General features: G+C 42.0%; 1 protein-coding gene across 3 annotated transcripts in view; it reads right to left on the bottom strand.

Annotated features, from left to right (window-relative positions):
- Positions 1–783: 783 nt before the first annotated feature.
- pop4 (POP4 homolog, ribonuclease P/MRP subunit) overlaps positions 784–25,559 on the bottom strand; it is a 52,628-nt gene continuing 27,852 nt past the window's right edge. For all 3 annotated transcript variants that reach the window (XM_070896957.1, XM_070896958.1, XM_070896956.1), the window contains exons 2-7: positions 22,556–22,608; positions 21,880–22,103; positions 20,869–20,946; positions 8,876–8,937; positions 3,957–4,058; positions 784–2,833 (exon numbers count right to left, since the gene is read on the bottom strand). In XM_070896957.1, coding sequence (XP_070753058.1) covers positions 2,697–2,833; positions 3,957–4,058; positions 8,876–8,937; positions 20,869–20,946; positions 21,880–22,103; positions 22,556–22,608 — 656 coding nt within the window. In that variant the 3' untranslated portion in view covers positions 784–2,696. The remainder of the gene's footprint in view (positions 2,834–3,956; positions 4,059–8,875; positions 8,938–20,868; positions 20,947–21,879; positions 22,104–22,555; positions 22,609–25,559) is intronic.

The following is a 25,559-nucleotide window of genomic DNA, read 5'->3' as shown; positions in this document are numbered from 1 at the left end:
CTTGGTGAGGCCTCACCTGGAATATTGTGTTCAGGTTTGGTCTCCTAATCTGAGGAAGGACGTTCTTGCTGTTGAGGGAGTGCAGCAAAGGTTCACCAGATTGATTCCCGAGATGACATATGAGGAGAGACTGGAGAGACTGGATCAACTAGGCCTGTATTCACTGGAGTTTAGAAGGATGAGAGGGGATCTCATAGAAACATATAAAATTCTGACGGGACTAGGCAGGTTTATGCAGGAAGAATGTTCCCGATGTTGGGGAAGTCCAGAACCAGGGGACACAGTCTAATGATAAGGGGTAAGCCATTTAGGACTGAGATGGAGAAACTTCTTCACTTAGAGAGTTGTTAACCTGTAGAATTCCCTACCGTTGAGAGTTGTTACTGCCAGTTCATTGGATATATTCAAGAGGGAGTTAGATATGGTCCTTATGGCTAATGGAATCAAGGAGTATGGCGAGAAAGCAAGGGGTACTGAGCCATGATCTTATTGAATGGTGATGCAGGCGCGAAGGGCCTACTCCTGCACCTATTTTCTATGTTTCTACGATTGGGAATTTCAGCAGTGCATTATTTTCAATTTTTCTTTGACATTATGCAAACTGCCACTGTTGCTTTTATTGCTCGAGTCTAGCTGTCCCTTTTCTCAGACAAAACGTTATCTTTGCTGCAAGTGGTGGTGTTGGGTATTGTCATCGATTAATCACTTCATTGAATGGCAACGCTAGATCTACCTTTTATTGTCTGAACACGTAACCTTCAATCAGATAGCTAAAATGCACAATGATAGTTAAACACACCAATTTTATTTGCAAATGAATCGAGGTGAAACAGTTCAGCAACTTGAAATTCGCTCCCCATGTATTTTAAGTTAGATTGCAGATATGTGAAAATAACAAAATTTAATGTGTCGTTGAAGTGGTTCATCAATCATAACAGACCGTCGTGCATAGAGGTATGAACGTCTTTAAAATTTGTAGTTTGAAAGAAAAAGCTGAAAAACAGGCAAAATGGTTGCTGAAACCAGAGCAAAATTAGGACATCTAGCAAGAAGTTGAATGGGATGATTTTTACCATCATTTTCCTTTTATTAAATTTGCATTTAAAATATTCAGTTTCACAAAAAGCAAATTTGTAATTAAATGTCCAATGCAGCATCTTGTGGCTGCTTCAGTGGGGCACCACAGGTGCTGACCTCCCCGATTATTGCATCCAAGAGCCTGGATTGAGTACGACAGCTTATTCAGCCACAGGGACCGTCAGTTATGCCTCATCTTGTCCTTACCCACATTACAAAAGTGACTGCACGACAAAGGTATTTCATTGGCTGTAAAGCACTGAGACATCCGGTGATCGTGAAAGGTGCTATATAAATGCAAGTCTTTCTTTACCCAAAGTGTGTGCATACACACATTGCTCACTTAGTAGCCTTTACCTCCTCTGAATCACCAATGACAAAACATACTACAGTGGCAGTGACAAAGGTCAGGTTTCTTTTCCTGAAGCAGAATCCAACTCCATCCCCCTCTCTGGCACTGTCTCAGGTTGAACCAGACTGTTCTCAACTTTGGCATCCTATTCGACCCAGAGTTGAACTTCAGACTCCATAGCTTTGCCATCACAAAGACTACCTACGTTCACCTCTAATATTACCCACTTCCTTTACTACACTCCAAAAGTACTTCATTGGCTGTAAAGCGCTTTGAGATGTCCGGTGGTCGTGAAAGGGGCCATATAAATCCAAGTCTTTCTTTGTCCAGCCAACTACTGCTGAAACAAGCATCCATGCTGTTGTCATCTCCAGGCAAACATACTCCAATGCTCCTCCTGACTGGCCTCCTATCCTCCAGCCTCTCTAAACTACAGCTCATCAAAAACTCTGCTGTCCATATCCTAACCTGCATCACTCATCTATCATTCCTTTCCTCACTGCATTCGCTCCAGCTCCCATAATGTGTCAATTTTAAAGCTCTCCTATTTAAATTCCTCCTCGTCCTTGCCCTTCCACAACTCCATAATCTCCTCCAGGATCACCACTCTCCCTGAACTCTCATTTCTCTCACTCCAGTCTCTGTGCATCACCCCTTCTTTTCACCCCACTATTAGTAATGATGCCTTCGGACCTGAAGGACTCATGCTCTGGAAATCCCTCTAAACCAGTCTGCTCTCCGCTTCCCTCTCCTTTTTACGACCCTCCTTAAAGATCACCTGTTTGACCAAGTTTTTGGTCACCCCTCCTAATGTTTCTTTTGTTTTGGCCCGAGGCCCATTTCTTCTTACTCCTCTGTGAAGTGCACTGAGACATATTTCTATGTGAAAGGTATATAAATGCAAGTGGTTGGTGCTGCCAATGTAATCAATGATTTAATTTTGGCTTGTATATATTTTAATGAACATTAATGAAACCGAACACTTAGTAAACAAACAAATCATTTTCAGTATGTGTTAATTCACTGTCTGAAAAGCTAACGTAGATGAGGACACATGTACTGAATGTTGTGACGAATCCTTTCATTGCTCAGCAGTTGAATGCAGGAATTTAACAGGGTTTAATAAAAAAATCCTAGCAGACAAGACAATCGATTCATGTTCCCCCTGGTTGAGCTGAAAACACAGAGCCACATCTCTTCCAGCGAAGTTGTGTCAAGGTGCCAATGACTGCAGTTGTTAACTTGCACCAGCTGCACTGCGCTCAGTTTAAAGGTCTATGCTTCCTTTCCCTTTAAATTTCTTAGCAGAGCGTTCACTTGATCTCAACTGAAACTTGCTGCCGTAGATGTAGGAAACAAAGCCATCGATTTCCACACTGAAGATGCTATTTTGCTTGGGAATAGCTGGGGTCGCAGGAGGGGAAAGCAAATAAAATTAGAATAGTGTGTGAAATCAAGTTTCCAACTTACTTCAATTCTTTAGTATTTGAATGCATTACAACAAAAGTTCTGCTTTAATAAAAATGTTCTATAGACAAAGCTGGTAATGTCACTACCTGTACCAAGACAGAGTCAATATTTTGAGAACTAACAACATTTATAGCTCATATGTAAGAGAGAACTGATATCTGGGAATGATTACAAACCACTAATTTGAGGAAATGGTACAAGCCCAGCACCAAAGAATAATTTATGCTTCACGATCCACCATTTATCCACATATAGCCTTCATTTAACTGACTTTGACTGAAATTATGGGCTACAAATATTGAAGTTCAAATAGGAGTTAGTCCCACAGTGGAGCTTACACTGCAGTGAACATAAATTACTGTATGAGAGGCTAGCTCTACTAGAGTTAAGCATGGGGACAAGTTGTACAACCTTGTCATGTTTTGAGGTCTATCTATTTTTCCACAGAAGTATGATTTACAATAAAATGTTACTTTAAAGTTAACTTATAGTCAGAAAGCTCTAAATCCCCTTTGCAGCCAGGAGCTGAGGGAAAGATGTGTATTAAAACTAGACGGATTAGTTTGTGTTCTGCTCCCACTTACATACCACTTCAAACTGCGACACTAAGGGCTGTTAACTCATCCCTTAGATAGTCTTACTTATTTGGGAAACAGTACGAGATTGTTACTAGGACACCTCCACCCAGACATATGGTAGCTGGTTTAATTGGCAACCCCCAAGACAGGGATTGGGTCAGAGGTCAAACCGCCAGTTTCCTGTTCAGCTAGGAAATGAGAACAAGTTCAGTTTTGTAAAAGAGCATGACCTAGTAAGAAAAATACACTCATTTTAAGATCAGACCTGGTCAGCATCAGAGAGACAATCGACGAGAGTCTTAATTTAGAAGATTAGAAAAAGAAACATGGAAACACGCAGGAGTTAATCCAGTTCATTTACTACAGGGCCTTATTGCTGTGACCCAAAGTCATGTTATCATATGACTAAATAAATTCCAAATTACAGGACAGACCAGTGATAATAATCCCTAGAGCAGACCCAAAATTTGTAACAATACCTTTAAGCTTATTTTCCACAGTGATAATCTTGAATATATGTTTCATTTCCTGCAGAATAATTCCTGTGACCCCAACATAGGAGGGACATTTGGACTTCACCACTGTAATGCAAACAGATTTTTAATATAAAAATGTGGATCTCACCAAAAATGTTTACCTAATATTTTCTTTCTGCTTATAGATTGATGGGTTAGAATCATTGCTTGCACATGTGCACTTTGCAAAATCAAATTCATTTTACATTTCAGAAACCTGCTGGATCTAATTATTTATCTGTGGAAACCAAAAAGATCAGACCCTTGGAGACAGAGTTGAGTTTGCCAGTAGGAGACTGCTTAACACTTCACATCATTTCTATAACCGTACACAATACGTAACCATTATAGAGCCATCATTACAGCAGGAAAAAAAAAGCCAGCGAAACATAACACTTTCACACTTAAGTGATGCAATCTTAACTGAAGCATTAAAACATTCAGGCTCCTAATCAATGTTCCTTTTAAGTTGCGTGGCCTTTCCGCATTCTGGAGCTCCTGCACAGCTGGCTCACCGTCTTTTAAATGCAAAAACTGCGCATGCACGGATTTTTGAATGGGCAGGGTGATCCAAGAAAAGTTAAGAGGGAACATTGCTCCTAAAACAACAAAGATACAAGCTTGACAAGAAGGAGGAGGAGAATATAGTACGGGTGGTGTCAAATGGGCTGAAACAAAAATCAAAAATGTTCTCAATTCAGACACTAATGGAAAGTGTGTTTTAAGCAATTTCCAGTATTTGCAGTGTAATTTTATTTATAGAATCATCGAATAAATCAGCACATAAGAAATAGGAGCAGGAGTAGGCCATATGGCCCCTCGAGCCTGCTCCGCCATTTAATACAATCATGGCTGATCCGATCATAGACTCAGGTCCACTTCCCTGCCCACTCTCCATAACCCCTTATTCCCTTATCGGTTAAGAAACTGTCTATCTCTGTCTTAAATTTATTCGATGTCCCAGCTTCCACAGCTCTCTGAGGCAGCAAATTCCACAGATTTACAAAGTTCAGAGAAGAAATTCCTCTTCATTTGTTTTAAATGGGCCGCCCCTTATTCTAAGATTATGCCTCCTAGTTCTAGTCTCCCCTATCAGTGCAAACATCCTCTCTGCATCCACCTTGTCAAGCCCCCTCATAATCTTATATCTTTCGATAAGATCACCTCTCATTCTTCTGAATTCCAACGAGTAGAGGCCCAACCTCCTCAACCTTTCCTCGTAAGTTAACCCCTTCATCCCCGGAATCAACCTAGTGAACCTTCTCTGAACTGCCTCCAAAGCAAGTATATCCTTTCGTAAATATGGAAACCAAAACTGTTCACAGTATTCCAGGTGTGGCCTCACCAATACCCTGTATAACTGTAGCAAGACTTCCCTGCTTTTATATTCCATCCCCTTTGCAATAAAGGCCAAGATTCCATTGGTCTTCCTGATCACTTGCTGTACCTGCATACTTTTGTGTTTCATGCACAAGTACCCCCAGATCCCGCTGTACTGCAGCACTTTGCAATTTTTCTCCATTTAAATAATAACTTGTTCTTTGATTTTTTCTGCCAAACTGCATGACCTCACACTTTCCAACATTATACTCCATCAGCCAAATTTTTGCCCACTCACTTAGCCTGTCTATGTCCTTTTGCAGATTTTTTGTATCCTCCTCACACATTGCTTTTCTTCCCATCTTGGTATCATCAGCAAACTTGGTTACGTTACACTCAGTCCTTTCTTCCAAGTTGTTAATATAGATTGTAAATAGTGGGGTCCCAGCACTGATCCCTGCGGCACCTCACTAGTTACTGATTGCCAACCCGAGAATGAACCATTTATCCCGACTCTCTGTTTTCTGTTAGTTAGCCAATCCTCTATCCATGCTAATATGTTACCCCCAACCCCGTGAACTTTTATCTTGTGCAGTAACCTTTTATGTGGCACCTTGTCAAATGCCTTCTGGAAGTCCAAATACACCATTTCTACTGGTTCCCCTTTATCCACCCTGTTCGTTACATCCTCAAAGAATTCCAGCAAATTTATCAAACATGACTTCCCCTTCATAAATCCATGCCGACACTGCCTGACTGAATTATTCTTTTCCAAATGTCCTGCTGCTGCTTCTTTAATAATGGACTCCAACATTTTCCCAACCACAGATGTTAGGCTAACTGGTCTATAGTTTCCTGCTTTTTGTCTGCCTCCTTTTTTAAATAGGGGCATTACATTTGCAGTTTTCCAATCTGCTGGGTCCTCCCCAGAATCCAGGGAATTTTGGTAAATTAAAACCAATGCATCCACAATCCCTGCCGCAACTTCTCTTAAGACCCTAGGATGCAAGCCATCAGGTCCAGGGGATTTATCCGCCTTTAGTCCCATTATCACTCTACAAAAGGACATAGACTAAGTGAGTGGGCAAAAATTTGGCAAATGGAGTATAATGTTGGAAAGTGTGAGGTCATGCACTTTGGCAGAAAAAAATCAAAGAGCATGTTATTATTTAAATGGAGAAAGATTGCAAAGTGCTGCAGTACAGCAGGACCTGGGGGTACTTGTGCATGAAACACAAAAGGTTAGTATGCAGGTACAGCAAGTGATCAGGAAGGCCAATGGAATCTTGGACTTCATTGCAAAGAGGATGGAGTATAAAAGCAGGGAAATCTTGCTACAGCTATACAAGGTATTGGTGAGGCCACACCTGGAATACTGCGTGCAGTTTTGGTTTCCATATTTACGAAAGGATGTACTTGCTTTGGAGGCAGTTCAGAGAAGGTTCACTAGGTTGATTCCAGGGATGAGGGGGTTGACCTATGAGGAAAGGTTGAATAGGTTGGGCCTCTACTCATTGGAATTCAGAAGATTGAGAGGTGATCTTATCGAAACATATAAGATTATGAGGGAGCTTGACAGGTGGTTGCAGAGAAAATGTTTCCACTGATGGTGGAGTCTAGAACTAGGGGGCATAATCTTAGAATAAGGGGCCTCCCATTTAAAACTGAGACGAGGAGAAACTTCTTTTCTCAGAGTGTTGTAAATCTGTGGAATTCGCTGCCTCAGAGAGCTGTGAAAGCTGGGACATTGAATAAATTTAAGACAGAGAGAGACAGTTTCTTAACCGATAAGGGGTTATGGGAAACTGGCAAGGAAGTGGACCTGAGTCCATGATCGGATCAGCCAAGATTGTATAAAATGGTGGAGCAGGCCCGAGGGGCCATATGGCCTACTCCTGCTCCTGTTTCCTATTTCTTATGTATTAGTGATTGTGATTGTGTTAAGTTCCTCCAACCCCCTATAGCCACTTGACTATCCACTGTTGGGATATTGTTTGTGTCCTCTATCGTAAAGACTGATACAAAATATTTGTTCAGAGTTTCTGCCATCTCCATGTTCCCCATTACAGGAGGAGGTTATTTGGCCCATCGCGTCTGCGCTGGCTCTTTCGAAGAACAATCCAGTTAGTCCCACTCCAGTCTCTTTCCCCATATTCCTGCAATTTTTTCACTTTCAATTCCCTTTTGAAGACTATTATTGAATCTGTATTCATCACCCTATCAGGCAGGGTATTCCAAATCCTCACCACTCGTTCCGTAAAAAAGTTGTTCATGTCGCCTTTGGTTCTTTTGCCAATCACCTTAAACCTTTGCGCTTTGGTTATCGACCCTTCAGCCATTCGAAACCTTTTTTCTTTATTTACTCTATCTAAACCCATGATTTTAAATACTATCAAATCTCCTCTTAGCCTTCTGTGCTCCAAGGAGAACCATCCCAACTTCTCCAGTCTAATTTGTACAAGTTAGATGATCGTACCTTCTTGTATATGTATGTTCTACATCTTCCATGCTCGAGGTTCTGCAAATGTTTCTTACTTTATTCGTAAACAAATCTATCTATTTTAGGTCCCTATTTTCCCCTTGCTGGATTTTTGGCACCCGCTCATGTTAACGTACGATTTTTTTTGTATATGTTTGTGCCTGAAAAAAAAAATCAGGACTTCAAGCTTTGGCGCTGCGCTCTCCGAAATTAGTCTGGGGAGGCAGAGCTTCAAGTCTGTGCTAAAAACTCTCTGGGCATGCGTGAAAAGCTGAAGTTACCAGAGATGCTGAACAAGCTGAAGCCCGCTCCCCCAAAAGGTTGGTACCCCATCACTGACGAAAGGGCCACAAAGGATCTCTCCCCTCTCCTCCCTCCCCCCCCCCCCCCCACCCCACTGGATCGGTGGACACTGCACCCCCACACCCCAGCTGGATCTGCTGCCACTGCTCCCCCCCCCGCACATTCCCCAGCTGGACCCACTGCATTCCCGGGCCGAAAGGACAGCTTCCCACCGGCTGGACTCGCTGCAATCCTTGGCCGAATGGCCCTCCCGCTACCGAACTTCAACTCACAGGGGGAGCGGGACTGAGAGGGGGGCCATTCGGCCCGGGATTGCAGCGGCTCCAGCCATTAGGGAGCAGCCCTTTCGGCCCGGGATTGCAGCGGCTCCAGCCATTAGGGAGCAGCCCTTTCGGCCCGGGAATGCAGCGGGGGAAGCAGTCCTTTTGGCACAGAAATCATCTTCCCTTGCTCCAAAAAGAGTTTCCTGTGGAAAAAAAAAAGGTATTTTATCGTGTATTCTTACTGCCTCGCTCCTGTCCTCTTGTGCCTCGCGCTGATTCCTTAAGTTAATGTATGTTTTTTTTCTGCGGGGCTGAAAAAAAATCGTGGACGGCCAAAATCTATTAAGTCCAAAAGAACGGCGCCCAGTCCCGTTTTGACTCGTGTCTGCGGCAAAATTTTTTAAACTGGCGCACATGGTCAGCGCCGGTATCCAAACGTTTGCAAAAGTTGGAAAGTGAGTATTTCATGCCAAAAAACGGCGCATAATCGTGGTGAAAATAAGGGACCTGATGTGTACCTGTCACAATGGCTCCATGAAAGTCTGCCTTCAGCAGTTTGGTCTGGATCATCTGTGTCTGCCTATAAATGTAAAAAAAGCACAGCAATCAAACAGGTAGGTTGACAATAAATTAGAAAAAATCTTTTCTAAATCAGTTGTCATTTAGTGAGACTTATCAGGAACCTGAACTGCAATTTAAATCATAATTTTTTTATTTCTACATATATATATCTATAAAAGAAGCAAATCTTTAAAAATAGAAATAAATTAATTGATGCATCAATTATTATTTTTTTTTAAAAAGAAGGATTTCAGAACTACAAAGATGTGATCAAGTTCTACCCAACCTCCTTCAAACAACTGTCCATCCTTTCTGGCCACTTCCATATTTAATACTTTATTCCAAAAGTGAGGGGCATAGTCTATGCCAGGGTTCACTGATGCAACTCAAAAAAACTAAGAAGAAAAAATCTCAGTTTCAAAAATCTCTGCATCAAAATGAGTTGGAATTATTTAAATGTGCGTGTCTTAAAACTGTCGCAACCAAGTTTAAAAATGTGAAGTTCACACCCACACTTCCAGCAGGACACACTGAATAATGAGCAGAAGCAGGACTTTCCTCTCCAACCAAACACCACCCTAGCTGAGATCAGCTAGCTCAGCGATTGTGATGACACAATATAAAAAAAAAAGGATTATAGACCCCTTGTCAGTTGTAATTTCCACTGAAGGGTTCACAACTAAAGCATCAGCTCACCCTTTCCTGCAATTTTTGAACAAATATTGGACCTGGGACCTTCCTGGGTCCTCGGTCCATGAACTCACTGAATCACTGGGAAAACTACTGCTTACTCTGAGTTTGCCAGCCCTGCCTCTAACTTTAAATGCTAGCATTTTGGTTTACAACTGCTAATGGTTCAAGACCAGAACAAAGAAAGCGCAGACAAATGTGTAAGGAAGAAATGAGACACAAGGAATCACATACAGCAAGTGTACACAAATGTAGAAACACTAATTCCTAAATATAAGCTACTGCTACTAAATCATTTTTTTTATTGCATTGATGAAAAGCTCCATTGAGATTTGTTTGCTATGCAAAAAAGTAGTGGATATGTCATGGTGTTGCTTGTGGCAAGTTGGAAGATTCAAAACATCTCAAGGCCAGAAAAGACCAAAGAGCACATCTTTCCTGCCTCTTGCCTCCAGAGAACGCTCAGATCACCGGACACAAAGATCAGGTAAAAGAAGCAAGACAGAGGTATCTAGGTCTCTGTTTTACCTTGCCGGAGGATTTTCCTGGGAGAGGTGTCAGAAAATCTGCTCTATAGGTCCATTTAACTCACTTTCCTGCTGTCCTAGCCATTGCAACTGATTGTGTTTCTTGAAGATATTTGTTCAATTTGAGCCTGAGGAAATCTAAGCTACTTGCCCCTACTATTTATTTCCCTTGCTAAGTTGTCCCAACAATGACCATACTTTACGTCCTTTTTAAATCTGCCTCTTTTCACATACTTGCACACTCTGGTTCTGCTATCTCATAACAAATCAATTATCCTTGACTGATCTTCTATATTCTGAGCCTTATTGTGAAAAGTTCAATCAAAACTCAGAGGGCTAGAAATTCAGTTTTTGTCGTTATTTGGTTTTTAACGTCATTTTTGGGAAAAAAATAATAAAAATTGTCATTTAAAAAAAAAAAATCAGACAACATTCACAATACACTTAACAAATGAATCGCTGAAAAAGAATGAAAAAATAAAATCTTCCACTTACCTTGTTTGTAGTTACGAAGACCTACTGCTGTTTCTGGGGCTGCAACGCAGGCTATTCCTCAGCCGTTGCTTTTTCACCCAAATACGGGTTCGCCGAACGGCCAATTTTAGGCGGTCATATTTTTTTTCGCCATGCACCTTGGCGATCTGCTTTTCGGCGATATTTCAAAACCGCCATTCTTAACCTTTGGCCAAATTTGTTAAGTATCTTTTAATGTCAAAAAAGGCAAAATATCGCCGAAAAAACGTGCGTTCGGCTGGCCAAATTCTGGCCCTCTTGGGTCTTTTCCTCTCCAATCGTCCCAGTTCTGCAAGTCTCTCTTCATACACTTTATATTCCAGTTCCATAATCATTCCAGTCGCTCTTCTCTGTATCGTTTCCAGCTTAGCTAGATCCTTCCTCTAATGAGGGTTCCAGAAAAGCACACAATGCTCCAGGAAATCCATAATATATTATTCTGCTGCCAAGGTGGAGCTCTGCTCATTTAGTGCTACAAAGTCTAATTGTTAAGTAATGAGAACTTCTAATCAGAGTATAACTGCAAATTGGAAAATGCTGGTTAGTGTCTGGCTTTGTCACAAACAAACCAGAATTGAGTTACCATCTCAGTAACAAAACGTGAAGAACAGAATTTGCGATAGATGCTCTTACCTATCCAGTCATAGCCAGAAAATCTCGAGATGGCTTTTAAAGCATTTTTTTTTTCATTCATGAGATGTGGGCGTCACTGTCAAGGCCAGCATTTATTGCCCATCCCTAATTGTCCCAGAGAAGGTGGTGGTGAGCCGCCTTCTTTAATTGCTGCAGACCATGTGGTGAAGGTATTCCCATAGTGCTGTGGTTAGGTAGGGAGGTCCAGGATTTTGACCCAGTGACAATGAAGAAACAATGGGCCCAAGTTTCCACACGATAAAAAACGGGTGCCCCTCCGAGCTGGGCGCCCGTTTTTCGCGCCTTAAAAAAAAACCTCGCGATTCTGGAGCGTTCTGCAGCTCGTCTGCCTGGCGCGGCGCCCAGGGGGGCGGAGCCTACACTCGCGCCGATTTTGTAAGTGGGAGGGGGCGGGTACTATTTAAATTAGTTTTTTTCCTGCCGGCAACGCTGCGTGCGCGCGTTGGAGCGTTCGCGTATGCTCAGTGTGAAAAAAACATTGGCACTCGGCCATTTTTGTAGTTCTTTGTAGCTGTTTAATTTTTAAATTTTTTTTTAATAAAAGCACATTGCCATCAGCACATCAGCACTTGCAGCCTTCTCACTGTCTCCTTCCCCCCGTCCCCACGGGAAGAACGGGCGCCTCCTCCCACCCCCCCGCGGGAAGAACGGGCGCCTCCTCTTCCCGCGGCGGGGGGGGGGGGGGGAGGGGGGGGAAGAACGGGCGCCTCAGGCTGAGTGCAGCATTCTCCGTGCCTTCACACAGGTAGGAAGATGGTTTATTTAATCTTTTCTTTGCTTATAAATGTTTATTCAGGTTGGATTTATTTGTATAATATTTGTATAAGTATAAATAAGGATTTATTGTAGAATTTAATGACTTCCCTTCCCCCCCCCCCCAACCTCGTTCTGGACGCCTGATTTGTAACCTGCGCCTGATTTTTTAATGTGTAGAACAGGTTTTTTCAGTTCTACAAAAATCTTCACTTGCTCCATTCTAACTTAGTTTGGAGTACGTTTTCACTGTGGAAACTTTCAAATCAGGCGCCAGTGGCCGGACACGCCCCCTTTTGAAGAAAAAATTCTGTTCCAAAGTAGAACTGTTCTACCTGACTAGAACTGCAGAAAAAAAAATGTGGAGAATTGCGATTTCTAAGATAGTCCGTTCTCCACCAGTTGCTCCTAAAAATCAGGTGCAAATCATGTGGAAACTTGGGCCCAATATGTTTCCAAGTCAGGATGATGTGTGACTTGGAGGGGAAATTGGAGGTTGTGTTCCCATATGCCTGCTGCTCTTGTCCTTCTAGGTGGTACAGGTCCCAGGTCGGGTTGGTGCTGTTGAAGCATTGACAAGTTGCTGCAGTGCATTTTGTAGGTGGTACACACTGCAGCCACATTGCAGCCGATGGTGGAGGGAGTGAATGTTTAAGGTGGTGGATGGGGTGCCAATCAAGCGGACTGCTTTTTCCTGGATGGTGTCAAGCTTCTTGAGTATTGTTGGAGCTATAAGCATCCAGGCAAATGGAGAGTATTCCATCACATTCCTGACTTGTGCCTTGTAGATGGTGAAAGGCTTTGGGGAGTCAGGAATCAATCGCCGCAGAATATCCAGCTTCTGATCTATCCTTGTCGCCACGGTATTCCCACAGTGAATACTGGACTGGCTGGTCCAGTTAAGTTTCTGGTCAATGGTGATCCCCAAGATGTTGATGAAGGGGGGGATTTGATGATGGTAATGCCATTGAATGTCAAGAGGAAGTGGTAGACTCTCTCTTGTCGGAGATGGTCATTGCCTGGCACTTGTCTGGTGTGAATATTACTTGCTTTTTATCAGTCTGAGTCTGAATGCTGTCCAGGTCTTGCTACAAGCAGGGACGGACTATTTCGTTATCAGAGGAATTGCAAATGGAACTGAACACATCCCTACTTCTGATCTTATGATGGAGGGAAGGTCATTGATGGAGCAGCTGAAGATGGTTGGGTCTAGGACACTGCCCTGAGGAACTCCTGCAGCGATGTCCTGGGGCTGAGATGATTGGCCTCCAAAAACTACAATCACCTTCCTTTGCGCTAGGTATGACTTCAGCCAGTGGACAGTTTTCCCCCTGATCCCCATTGACCTCAATTTTACTAGGGCTCCTTGGTATCACACTTGGTCAAATGCTGCTTTGCTGTCAAGGGCAGACACTCTCATCTCATCTCTGGAAATTAGTTCTTTTGTCCATGTTTGGACCAAGGATGTAATGAGGTCTGGAGCTGAATGGTCCGAACAGAACCCAAACTGAGCATCGGTGAGCAGGTTATTGGTGAGCAAGTGCCGCTTAATAGCACTGTTGACGACCCTTCCATCACTTTGCTGAGGATTGTGAGCAGACTGATGGCCGGGGGCGGGGGGGGGGGTGGGCGGTGGCGTAATTGGATGGATTGGATTTGTCCTGCTTTTTCTGGACAAGACATAGACATACCTCGGCAATTTTGCACTTTGTTGGATAGATGCCAGTGTTGTAGCTGTAGTTGAACAGCCTGGCTAGAGGCACAGCTAGTTCTGGAACACAAATCTTCAAGCAGTATAGCTGGGATGTTGTCAGGGGCCATAGCCTTTGCTGTATCCAGTGCGCCCAGCCGTTTTTTGATATCATATGGAGCGAATCAAATTGGCTGAAGACTGGCTTCTGCGATGGTGGGGACCTCAGGAGTAGGCTGAGATGGATCATCCACTCGGCATTTTTGACTGAAGATAGTTGCGAATGCTGCAGCCTTGGTCTTTTTCCACTCGCGTGTTGGGCTTCACCATCATTGAGGATAGGGATGTTCATGGAGCCGTCTCCTCCAATTCGTTGTTTAATTGTCCACCACCATTCACGACTGGATGTGGCAGGACTGCAGAGCTTTGATCGGATCCATTGGTTATGGGATTGTTTATCTCTGTCTATAGCAGGCTGTTTCCACTGTTTAACAATCATGTAGTCCTGTGTTTTAGATTAACCAGGTTGGCATATCATTTTCAGGTACGCCTAATGCAGCTCCTGGTATGCTTGTCTACACTCCGCATTGAACCAGGATTGGTCTCCTGGCTTGATGGTAATGGTAGAGAGAGGGATATGCCAGGTCATGATGTTACAGACTTTAGTACTCGGCCAGCTCAGTCAGTGGTGGTACTACCAAGCCATTCTTGGTGATGGCCATTTAAGTCCCCCACCCAGAGTACATTCTGTGCCATTGCTATCCTCAGTACTTCTTCCAATTGGTGTTCAAAATGGAGGAGTGCTGATTCATCAGCAGAGGGAGGGCGGTAGGTGGTAATCAGCAGGAGGTTTCCGTACCCATGTTTAACCTGCTGCAATGAAACTTCATGGGGTCCAAAGTCAATGTTGAGGACTCCCAGGGCCTCTCCTTCCCGACTGTATACACTGTGCCACGACCTCGGGTGCTTCTGTCCTGGCAGTGGGACAGGACATACCCAGGGGTCGTGTTGGAGGAGTCTGGGACGTTGGCTTAAAGGTTTGATTCTGTGAGTATGACGATGTCAGGCTGTTGCTTAACTAGTCTGTGGGACAGCTCTCCCAATTTTGGCACAAGTCCCCAGATGTTAGTGAGGAGGACTTTGCAGGGTCGATGTTGGGTGGTTTGTCTAGTTTTATTCTTATTAGACTTTTTTGTAGCAGTTTGGTACAACTGAGTGGTTTGCTAGGCCATTTCAGATGGCAGTGAAGAGTCAACCATATTACTGTGGGTCTGGAGTCAAATAAAGGCCAGACCAGGTAAAGATGGCAGGTTTGCTTCCCTAAAGAACATCAGTGAATCAATTGAGTTTTGACGATAATCCGATAGCTTCATGGTCACCATTACTGATACGAGGGTTTTAATTCCAGATTTAATTAATTAACTACATTCAAATTCACAAAGTTGCATGGTGGGATTTGAACTCACGTCTCTGGATTATATGCAATAACATAACCACTATGCTACTGTACCCGCTTCTCTTCCCAACCGTGCACCCCTGCCTCTGGAGTTCCCAAAGAATCTATCCTCAGCCCGCTCCTATTTCTTATCTACGCGCTGTCCTTCGGCGACATCAGCCGAAGACATGACGTCAAGTTCCACGTGTACGCTAACGACAACCAGTTCTACCTCACCTCCACCTCTCTCGACCCCTCCACTGCCTCCAAGTTGTCAGCCTGCTTGTCTGACATCCAGTCCAGGATAAGCCACAATTTCCTCCAACATTGGGAAGACCAAAGCCATTATCTTCAGCCCCCACCACAAACTCTGTTCCTTCGCCACTGATTCTATCACCCTCTCCGGCCGTCTCAAGCTGAACCAGACTGTTCACAACCTCAGCAACTTATTTGACCCTGAGCTGAGCTTCCAAACCTGTATACTTTCAGTCACAAAGATAGCCTACTTCAACCTTTGTTACATCATCCGTCTCTTCATCTGCCTCAGCCCACCTGCAGTTGAAACCCCCATCTGTGCTTTTATCACCTCCAAACTTGACTATTCTAATTGTCTCCTGGCTGGCCTCCCATCTTCCACCGTACATTAACATGAGCTCATCCAAAACTCTACTGCCTGTACCAAATCCCACTAATCCATCACGCCTGTGCTTACTGATCTACATCAGCTTCCAGTCCATCAGTACCTCAAATTTAAAATTCTCATCCTCGTGTTCAAATCCTTCCTTGGCCTCTCCCTTCTCTATCTCTGTAACCTGTTCCAGCTCTACAAGCCTCAGAGAACTGTGTTCCACCACTGTTCTGGACTTTCATTCATCCCCACTATCTTAACCCCACCATTGGCAGCTGTGCCTTCAGCTATCTAAGCCCTAAACATAGAAAATAGGAGCAGGAATAGGCCATTCGGCCCTTCGAGCCTGCACCACCATTCAATATCATGGCTGATCCTCTATCTCAACACCATATTCCCACTTTCTCCCCATACCCCTTGATGCCTTTTGTGTCTAGAAATCTATCTATCTCCTTCTTAAATATATTCAGTGACTTGGCCTCCACAGCCTTCTGTGGTAGAGAATGCCACAGGTTTACCACCCTCTGAGTAAAGAAATTTCTCATCTCAGTTCTAAATTTCCTACCCTGTATCCTGAGGCTGTGACCCCTTGTTCTAGACTTCCCAGCCAGGGGAAACATCCTCCCCGCATCTAGTCTGTCCAACCCAGAGTTTTATATGTTTCAATGAGATCCCCTCTCATTCTTCTAAACTCTAGTCCTAGTCGACCCAATCTCTCCTCATACGACAGTCCTGCCATCCCAGGAATCAGTCTGGTGAACCTTCGCTGTACTCCCTCTATGGCAAGTATATCCTTTCTTAAGGAGACCAAAACTGCACACAATACTCCAGGTGTAGTCTCACCAAGGCCCAGTATCACTGTAGTAAGACATCCTTGCTCCTGTACTCAAATCCTCTTGCAATGAAGGCCAACATACCATTTGTCTTCCTAACTGCTTGCTGCACCTGCATGTTTGCTTTCAATGACTGGTGTACAAGGACCTCTAGGTCTCTCTGTACATCGACACTTCCCAAGCCATCACCATTTAAATAGTACTTTGTATTTATGTTTTTCCTACCAAAAAGTGGATAACTTCACATTTATCCACGTTATACTGCATCTGCCATATGTTTGTCCACTCACTCAACCTATCTAAATCGCCTTGCAGTGTCTTTGCATCCTCCTCACAACTCATAATCCCACCTAGTCTTGTGTCGTCAGCAAACTTGGAAATATTATATTTAGTTACGTCATCCAAATCATTTATATATATATTGTGAATAGCTGGGGCCCCAAGCACTGATCCCTGTGGTACCCCACTAGTCACTGCCCGCCACCCCGAAAAAGACCCGTTTATTCCTACTCCCTGTTTCCTGTCAGTTAGCCAATTTTCAATCCATGCCAGTATCTATCCTACGGGCTTTAATTTTGCACACTAACCTCTTATGTGGGACTTTGTCAAATGCCTTCCGAAAATCCAAATACACTACATCCACTGGTTCTCCCTTATCTATTCCATCAGTTACATCCTCAAAAAAACTCCAGTAGGTTTGTCAAGCACGATTTTCCTTTCATAAATCCATGTTGACTTTGTTGAATCCCGTTGATATTATCCAAGTGTCCCATTATCACATCCTTTATAATAGACTCTAGCACTTTCCCTACTACTGATGTTAGGCTAACCGGTCTGTCGTTCCCAGTTTTCTCTCTCCCTTCTTTTTTAAATAGTGGGGTTACAATTGGAATTCCCTAAACTGTGGAATTCCCTTCCTAAACCTCTCCGCCTCTCGCTCCTTCTTTAAGAACCTTCATAAAACCTCCATAATATCTCCTTCTTTGACTTGGTGGCAATTTCTGGCTGATTGCGCTCCTATGAAGGCGCTATATAAATGCTGTTGCTCAATATATAGTAATGTGTGTCAATTGAGTGTCTTCTGTTCATAAAATTGTGCATCAGTTTATACAATGACTTATATAAATCTATTTGCTTAAGGTTTTGTAAATTGTATTTTGTGTCGTAGCTACAAACTAGAAATAAAGGCCGCTCATTATATTTGACAAATCTACTTCCTCAAAACATGATCCAAGTCTCGAGGATACTAATTAGTCTTGAAATGGTTTATAAAATGTTGTCGAGACATTTTTATCATTGATGGACCATTACACTGCAATCTTGAACCTGAAGCACTCAATAGATATTTCTAGTTGGAGAATTCTTCTATGGCATTATTGTAAACTAAAACGGATCCATTTGGAAAACCTCTCAGTGAACACAAACCCAATGTTTGATAAGGTAAAAGCAATTATGAAGCTTGACTAAATCTGCCAGATTATGTTTGCACATTAGAGATGAGGTAGTGAAATGTTAAATACTCACTCGTAGCAACACAATATAAACTCCCATCTCATTTAAGGGGCATCATCGATAATATATTTAAAATCTTAGGTTTGCAAGCACATCCGGTAAACTTTGATCATTCTAAATTCTAATGTCCACATTAATAATGGAAATGTTCTATGTAAATTTCTCTCACTCCTGCCAGTAAAAGTCACTAACACCTCAGTTTTGCACCTCCTGGTCCTTCACCCTCCATTGCAGAGAAACTGCTACGGCTAGCCCTACTTCTCTGCTTTCCAAATTGCTGTATATTTTGCTGCAGGGTATTTGACTATAAATAAATATTAACTGAATGTAGTAAGCAAAGTAAGGACAGAATACATGACTTTGTAAAAATGGGGACTGGATTACTTCAATATTCCCCTGTCCTGCAACCCTTCTTCACCTCAAGACCGCATATGGATCTGTGTTAAGAACGAACAAGGGAAATATTTATAGTACCTGTACAATTTTAATTGTGCATTAAAGGCCACTGAACAGTCAAGATGAAATAGAGTTGGATATATATCAACTTGGAGACATATACAAGAAAAGAGCCAGAATATTGGGTGAATGTATCCCCAGGTGCAGCACGGACCAGCCTACACTGCGATCTATGGTCAGTAGGAGTATGTGTGTGTGCCAGGTCTATGCAGCAGTGCTTGGTCTCCAATCGTCTTGGTCAACCGTTGCCACTCGACCAAAACCTAGCTCCGTCAAGCCCCTGTGGTGGCTGGTGTGCAACGGCCACCCCATGTTAGAAGAATCCACAGGCATCTTGCACTCTTCAATATGTAGTTTGGGACCTGGAAAAACAGGTCCCTCAATGAAATACCTGTGAACTCATCCCTTTTTGGTGTGGAAGCGGGTCATCATCGATACGAGGGACTGCCTAATACTATACACTTGATCTCGACTCCCCATGTGCAATGCCACGAGAGATCAACTAGAAAATTATTTTAAAATCTTGTGTACACTTCCTATCAACCTTTTCCATTATAAATTTCTATGACCTCAATTATAATGAAAACTGTCTATGTTAATTTGACATGCTGTCATTACGTCCTCCACCCAGCGGAGGCGCTGTAATGCCATCACTGGCAGGAGGATGTAATAACAACGTGACAAGCTTACACAGATAGTTTCCATTGTAAATGTAGACATAGGGATGCATAATGTAAATGTAAATATAAGGACAGAATGTGGGGACTGAATTACGTCTGTACATCCTGGTCTAATCAGCCCTCAGTTTTGAACCCCACTTTACGTGAATACTACACTTTAAAGATGTGTGTAATCACCACGGGTGAGTGAGTATTCTTAATTTTAAAAAACGTGCTTGGTAAAAATAAATATTGTTGCTTATTTAATGTTGCATGATGCAACATTGCAAATTATAAACAACTTATACAGCACCTTAAACATAGAAAATACTCCAAGAAGCTTCATGGGGAGAGACAGATACCAAACTGAAGTGAAAGTCAAAATGAATTATTGTATTACTAATATATTACTTCACTGTGACCAATAATAAACCAGCCCTTGTATGAATTAACCCCCAAACAAACTTTAACTTTGATAAACACTTCTGCAATGAAGACAGTGGGTTAGAATATTGTTTTTTGGTGAGAGCGGTATTTTTTTGCCAAAAAATTATCACTCCACTAGTTTTTTTAAGGCCTAAGTTTCGTGTAAAAATCCGCCCAGTGGTAAAAATCGGTGTGGCATGAGGATTCACAGCGGAAACTGCGATCCTCACCAACTTTAGTCCGCTGCGAGAGAGGCCTTGGAGGGGGGGAAAACACTCCCCCAAAAAATTTCAAAAAATAAATCATAAAACTTTCACAAGATACTTAACTATTGAATTGCTGCAAAAGAATTGAAAAATAAAAACTTTAACTTACCTTTTTTGCAGGTCTTCATACCTACCGCTGTTCCAAGGGCTGCAGCGCAGATTTTTCCCAGGTGTTTTTTTTTCATGCAGCATACGGGTCACTGCTGAGACAAATTTTTGGCAAAAGAGGTATTTCAAGTCTTGCACAACGGCGGTCTGCTCCATAGTGGTACTTAAAAACTGCCGGCGCAAGACTTCTCCGAAATTACCGGTTCATCGCCCAAAAAATGGGTGCAAGGTTGGCAAATTTCTAGCCCAGTGTCTTTTAAGAAGAATCTATAAATGAATGACTTTTCATCTTATCTGCAATATAATTAGGTTGAGGTGCCCTTTCTGATTTAGAAACAGCCCAAAGTAAAATAGACTTATTGCCCGCTAACACTGCTAGTAACAAGGAGCAACACAAAAATTATTATTTTCCCTCTCCTTCCCGTCATTAAAGTGAGAACTATACCTGGGGTCACTGGCACATTGCTGCCAATGACTTTCACTGAATATTTTTTGTGTATACGTCCACAGTAGCAACTGTTAAGACTTGGGCAAAATTAAAAGCACCTATTTCTTAATCTGCAGCGTTCTGTGAACTGTCTTTTTATATTTTGACCTTGAAAGAGTTCAATCAACTTAAAAATCAGTGCTTTAGACACTAATTAAATTGCTGATAAGATTACAGTCGGCACATCTTTCGCACTTGTGTGTGTGATAAAGAGGTCGTTTGAGCTTCATGCACATATAATGTAATTGTACAGTAACCAATTAACTGTAACACGCTCATTCTATAACACAAGTGTCAAGTACAAGATACTTACGTGTCAGGTTTCAAGCCATTACACAAGTCTCGAATGTATTGCTTCCACAGCTGATGCAAAGGGAGAAACAATTTATATCTGGAAAAATGAAATTTGCAGCATTTTAACATCTATGGATTAAAAGTGTCTGAATCATGTTCAGAATTAGCATTTTACTGGAAACCCCCTTTGATACAGAGGAGAATTGTATAGAATGTAGAAAATGTGATCAGTTCAGTGTAGAACGACCACATTACAAAGGCTTTATTAAACCATTGCACTTAAAAATTGTGAAGTGTCACTTAAGAGTTATACTAGTGTACTTGCCTCCAGACAAGGACAGAATGACTGTAGAAATTGGGCTATATCTGCCCATCAGTTGCTTATGCTAACCAGTGTGAACCAATACTGATGAAATTAAACAGAAATGTGGTTCGTTCAAATGTTCAATACAGTAAGTGATCAATGAGAACTTCCAAAGCTCCAAGTTACAAATGAATGCCACTACCATGAGTTTGAATACGATTTATTCATATGTATAATTACCACCAACCTCCAATCAAGTCATTTATTTTTTTAATTTATAATGCTTCCATTTATTTAAATTCAATTTTTCTGCATGATCTCCAGCTAGGACAGCATGCCCAACTGTCGACTTCACCATATTCATCAATTCAGCTCATTTTCAATGGACAGAAGGCACATGTTCAGAGTGGGTTATGTGCCCCAAGAATCTCTGAGTTAGTACCGTGTCATTAACCGGAGGTGTTAAGAGTATCTTCCCACTCAGATGAAGTTCTATGGAACTCGAAAGACTGACTGACAGTTGAAGCTGGGATCCAAAACTGGACACTAAACAGGGCAATGTGTGTCTTGTGCAACATAATTCAATACTGCAGATCTATTTTAAAACAGAAATTTTGGAAAGAATATACTAGCTTCTTGTACATCATTTCTCTGGATTTTTCTATTCTGCAACTGTACGATACAGGATCGGTAAAAAAAGTCTCAACACGGACATGACCAGCCTACCTTTGTTGTTCAGGTTTGAGCTCAAATATCCTCAATTCCCGCCTCTCCTTGGCAGACAGACACTTTGTTTTTCTCCTCTTCTGTTTCTTGCGCTTCTTTAAGAAATGCTCAAGGATAACAGCCTTTCTGCTCAAATGTGTCTGAATCTGATCAGCATCCAACCGTGGTAAGCTGCGCTTGAGAAAGGCATTGACAAATGTGCCAGCCTCTTTGGATCCCAGAGGCTGTCAGAAGGAATTTAGGAATTATTTGAAAATTGTTGACAACTACACTCCCCAAGCAAATGGCATTAGACTTTATATTGCACTGAACACAAAATTATTCATGTTTTAAATCCATAATACAAATAAGTTGGTATAAAATTACATAATTCTCATGTATTAGTGAATGCATATATAAAAAATTACAAGATACAGTACAAAGCAGAGGCATAAACAAAAAAAACTTAAGCATTACATCTGGTCAATCGATACAATGTGGAAATAAGGAGAACATTATTTCCAAATATAATAACATTTAAGATCTGTTGTATGATATATTCACTATGACTGCGTTTTCATTAAAACAGTACAATACACGTTTGTGTTCAAGCTCTCTGAGACAGTGCTACATAATCTAACCATGGACTGCCAGCATAGGAACACCAGAGGGCAGCAGTGACCGTAAAGTAGCATACCTGAATGTCCAAGTGGTCCGTCTCTTTCACAGAAATCGTGCTGTAAACAATATCTTCAACAGGAAAACAGAGAACCTCAGTTAAGTTGGTTAAAAACATGGCAGTGAGAATAAGTAAGACAAATAGATGATTCTGCTACTTTATACTAAGCTCAGTTATTTCAAACAGAAATACAAAAAGCAAGCCACACATTTATTGCATTAATCAAAGACATTCTGCTGGAATGTATGTAAATGCAGCATGCAGTGTAGAAACCTGTAACTAAAACATTACTGAAGCTACAAAACAAGACCTTACTTCCAATAAAGATCAGAGGTACATTGATTTAAATTCATGGACAAAACAATTCTGTTGGGTTGGCAATAAATATTTTCCCATTCTCTCCACCCCCGAAGTCCTGCCAAGCTAAGATGCTTAACTCAACACAGATCGGGACTGAACCTGGACGTTTTTTGACGTTTAACTTAGTATCACAGCTTAAATGCACCAGCTGCGTCATCAGGAAGATTTGCTTGCATTTCTAAAGGAAGATTCATGACATTTGCTAGTGCAAGAGGCTAAGTAAAGTAAAACAAAGCAAAACTTTTGTATGCACCGGACCACACCGAAATCTTTTTCTGCAGATGGGGGTGGGGGAAGAGGAGGAAAATAACCACATGTCTGCAGTTAAACCCATAGCAACATCTCTGGCAAGTTACATACTTTAACATTTTTATATGCCTTTTGCCAAAATTGATTTTTTTTTAAAATCCTATCAAATTCAGGTGATATTTGGTTTACTTGGTGGGTCTGCATTTGACTGTTCTTTGAAGTCTCCTTGAAGCTTTCACTTCAATCATCTGCCCAGTAGAACATTTACTTGTTTTGCTTAAATTGTACAATTCGCAAAACACATCAAGTTAACTGATTCACAAAGCATGCAAACAATTCCTTTAACATTCTGCTGGGCTATTCGAGCAAAACAAAAACCAATTCAAAGCCAAGGAGGGTAATTTAAAGCCAAATTTTATTGCCTAATAAGTTTGTCATCAAATAAAAGTGTAAAGCACTAATTACAGAAAATAATTCCAGATAAGTTCATTGGTGTTTTGTCCAGATTCAATCTGTGGCTACATCGATCACTGACTGGACAGAGCCAGTTGGCTTCTTCCGTCATCAGCACTTTTTCTGGCCCGCAAGCATTTGAAGAACTTGAGATTTTTCTACACTTTATTAGAGCAGTCAGATCTAAAGCAGCTCATTTTAAAAAGTATGAAACAATAAATGGTACACTTATTAGAACTAAGCACAACAGCAATATTTACTACGTGGCTGCAGATGCAATTTGGACCAACCACTTTTAAAATAACTTGATTAGAGATTTCTAGGAAAATAAAATGTAAAACATATGGGCTGAGGTACTCCCAACTTATCAAAATCAGAGACAATCTGTTTGGGGCGCGGGGAGGGGAGGGGATAAAGAGAATGGAAGTAAAATCAGATGAGCAGTTTAAAAAAGGTAAAAAATATACACCATGAAGACAAGTGGATTATTCACAATAAGTCATATGAATATGCATCAAACAGAATCTGCTTCAAATCCATTAAAGGAATATTCCTTCACAAATGAGCTCAGAGACAAAAACATCACAATGCTTTGGCAGAAAACCTCAGCCCCAAAATGAACCGCACTATTACTCTTGAATTCAACTCCCACATTTCTGACAGAATGAATAGATAGGGGATGGGGAAGTCACAGGACTGCTTGTTTTATATCTCCAGCCATCATAGGCAGTCCCTCGGAATCGAGGAAGACTTGCTTCCACTCCTGAAGTGAGTTCTTTGGTGGCTGAACAGTCCAATACTTGAGCCACAGACTCTGTCATAGATGGGACAGATAATATTGAGGGAAGGGGTGGGTGGGACTGGTTCGCCGCACGCTCTTTCCGCTGTCTGCGCTTGATTTCTGCAAGCTCTCAGCGTTGAGACTCGAGGTGCTCAGCACCCTCTCGGATGCACTTCCTCCACTTAGGAGTCCTGACATTCCAGGTCCCGAACTTCATGTTAACAGAGTGGAAGATGCCTGTGCATGAGTTCTTTTAACATGGGATGGTCGTTGCACACCAGCTACCACATGGACTTAGCTGAGTGAGGTCTAGGTCCAGTGGCAAGGGGGTCCAAGACGACTGGAGACCAGGCACTGCTATATGGGCCTAGTTGCCTGCGGCGAGATGTTGGCCGCAGGCTCGGCGCTGCATAGCGCCCTTGGTGATATCTCCAGCATTGTAAAGGAGAAGCAGGTCTCCTTGATTAATTTTCCAGACATTTTAAATAAAGAGAAGCAGGTTTTTGTTGCTCATTCACTTTAATTTCCTTCCAAGATTAACATTCTCACAACACTGCAGATCCATGAACTTCGGGGTACACAGCTCCAAACATATATTTATATAGCATGAGCCTACCAGCAAAGTCTCTCCTAAAGCACTGTCAGTACTGAAATATTATTCAAGTTTGCTTTTATTGGTAACACAAAGGAGTGCTCTTCAACAAATGTGTAGGTTGGCCTCAAGTGTACAATATGGTGGTGTACTATAAAATGTCACTTCATGTAGTGCCCCCTTAGCCATTGATAACAGGACTAAAGGTGGACAAGTCCCCTGGACCGAATGGCTGCAGAGATAGTGGATGCATTGGTTGTAATCTACCAAATTTCCCAGAATTCTGGAGCCGTCTCAGCAGACTAGAAAACCGCAAATGTAACATCCCTATTTAAGAAAGGAGGGAGACAGAAAGCAGGAAACTATAGACCAGTTAGCCTAGCATCGGTCATTGGGAAAATGCTGGCATCCATCATTAAGGACGTAGTAGCAGGACATTTAGAAAATCATAATGCAATCAAGCAGAGTCAGCATGCTTTTATGAAAGGGAAATCATGTTTGACAAATTTGCTGGAGTTCTTTGAGGATGTAACAAGCAGAGTGGATAAAGGAGAACCAGTTGGTGTCATAAATTTTGGATTCCATAA

Source organism: Pristiophorus japonicus, chromosome 13 (assembly GCF_044704955.1).
Source record: "Pristiophorus japonicus isolate sPriJap1 chromosome 13, sPriJap1.hap1, whole genome shotgun sequence".
NCBI classification, from domain to species: domain Eukaryota; kingdom Metazoa; phylum Chordata; class Chondrichthyes; family Pristiophoridae; genus Pristiophorus; species Pristiophorus japonicus.
This window is presented reverse-complemented; position numbering and strand designations above follow the sequence as displayed.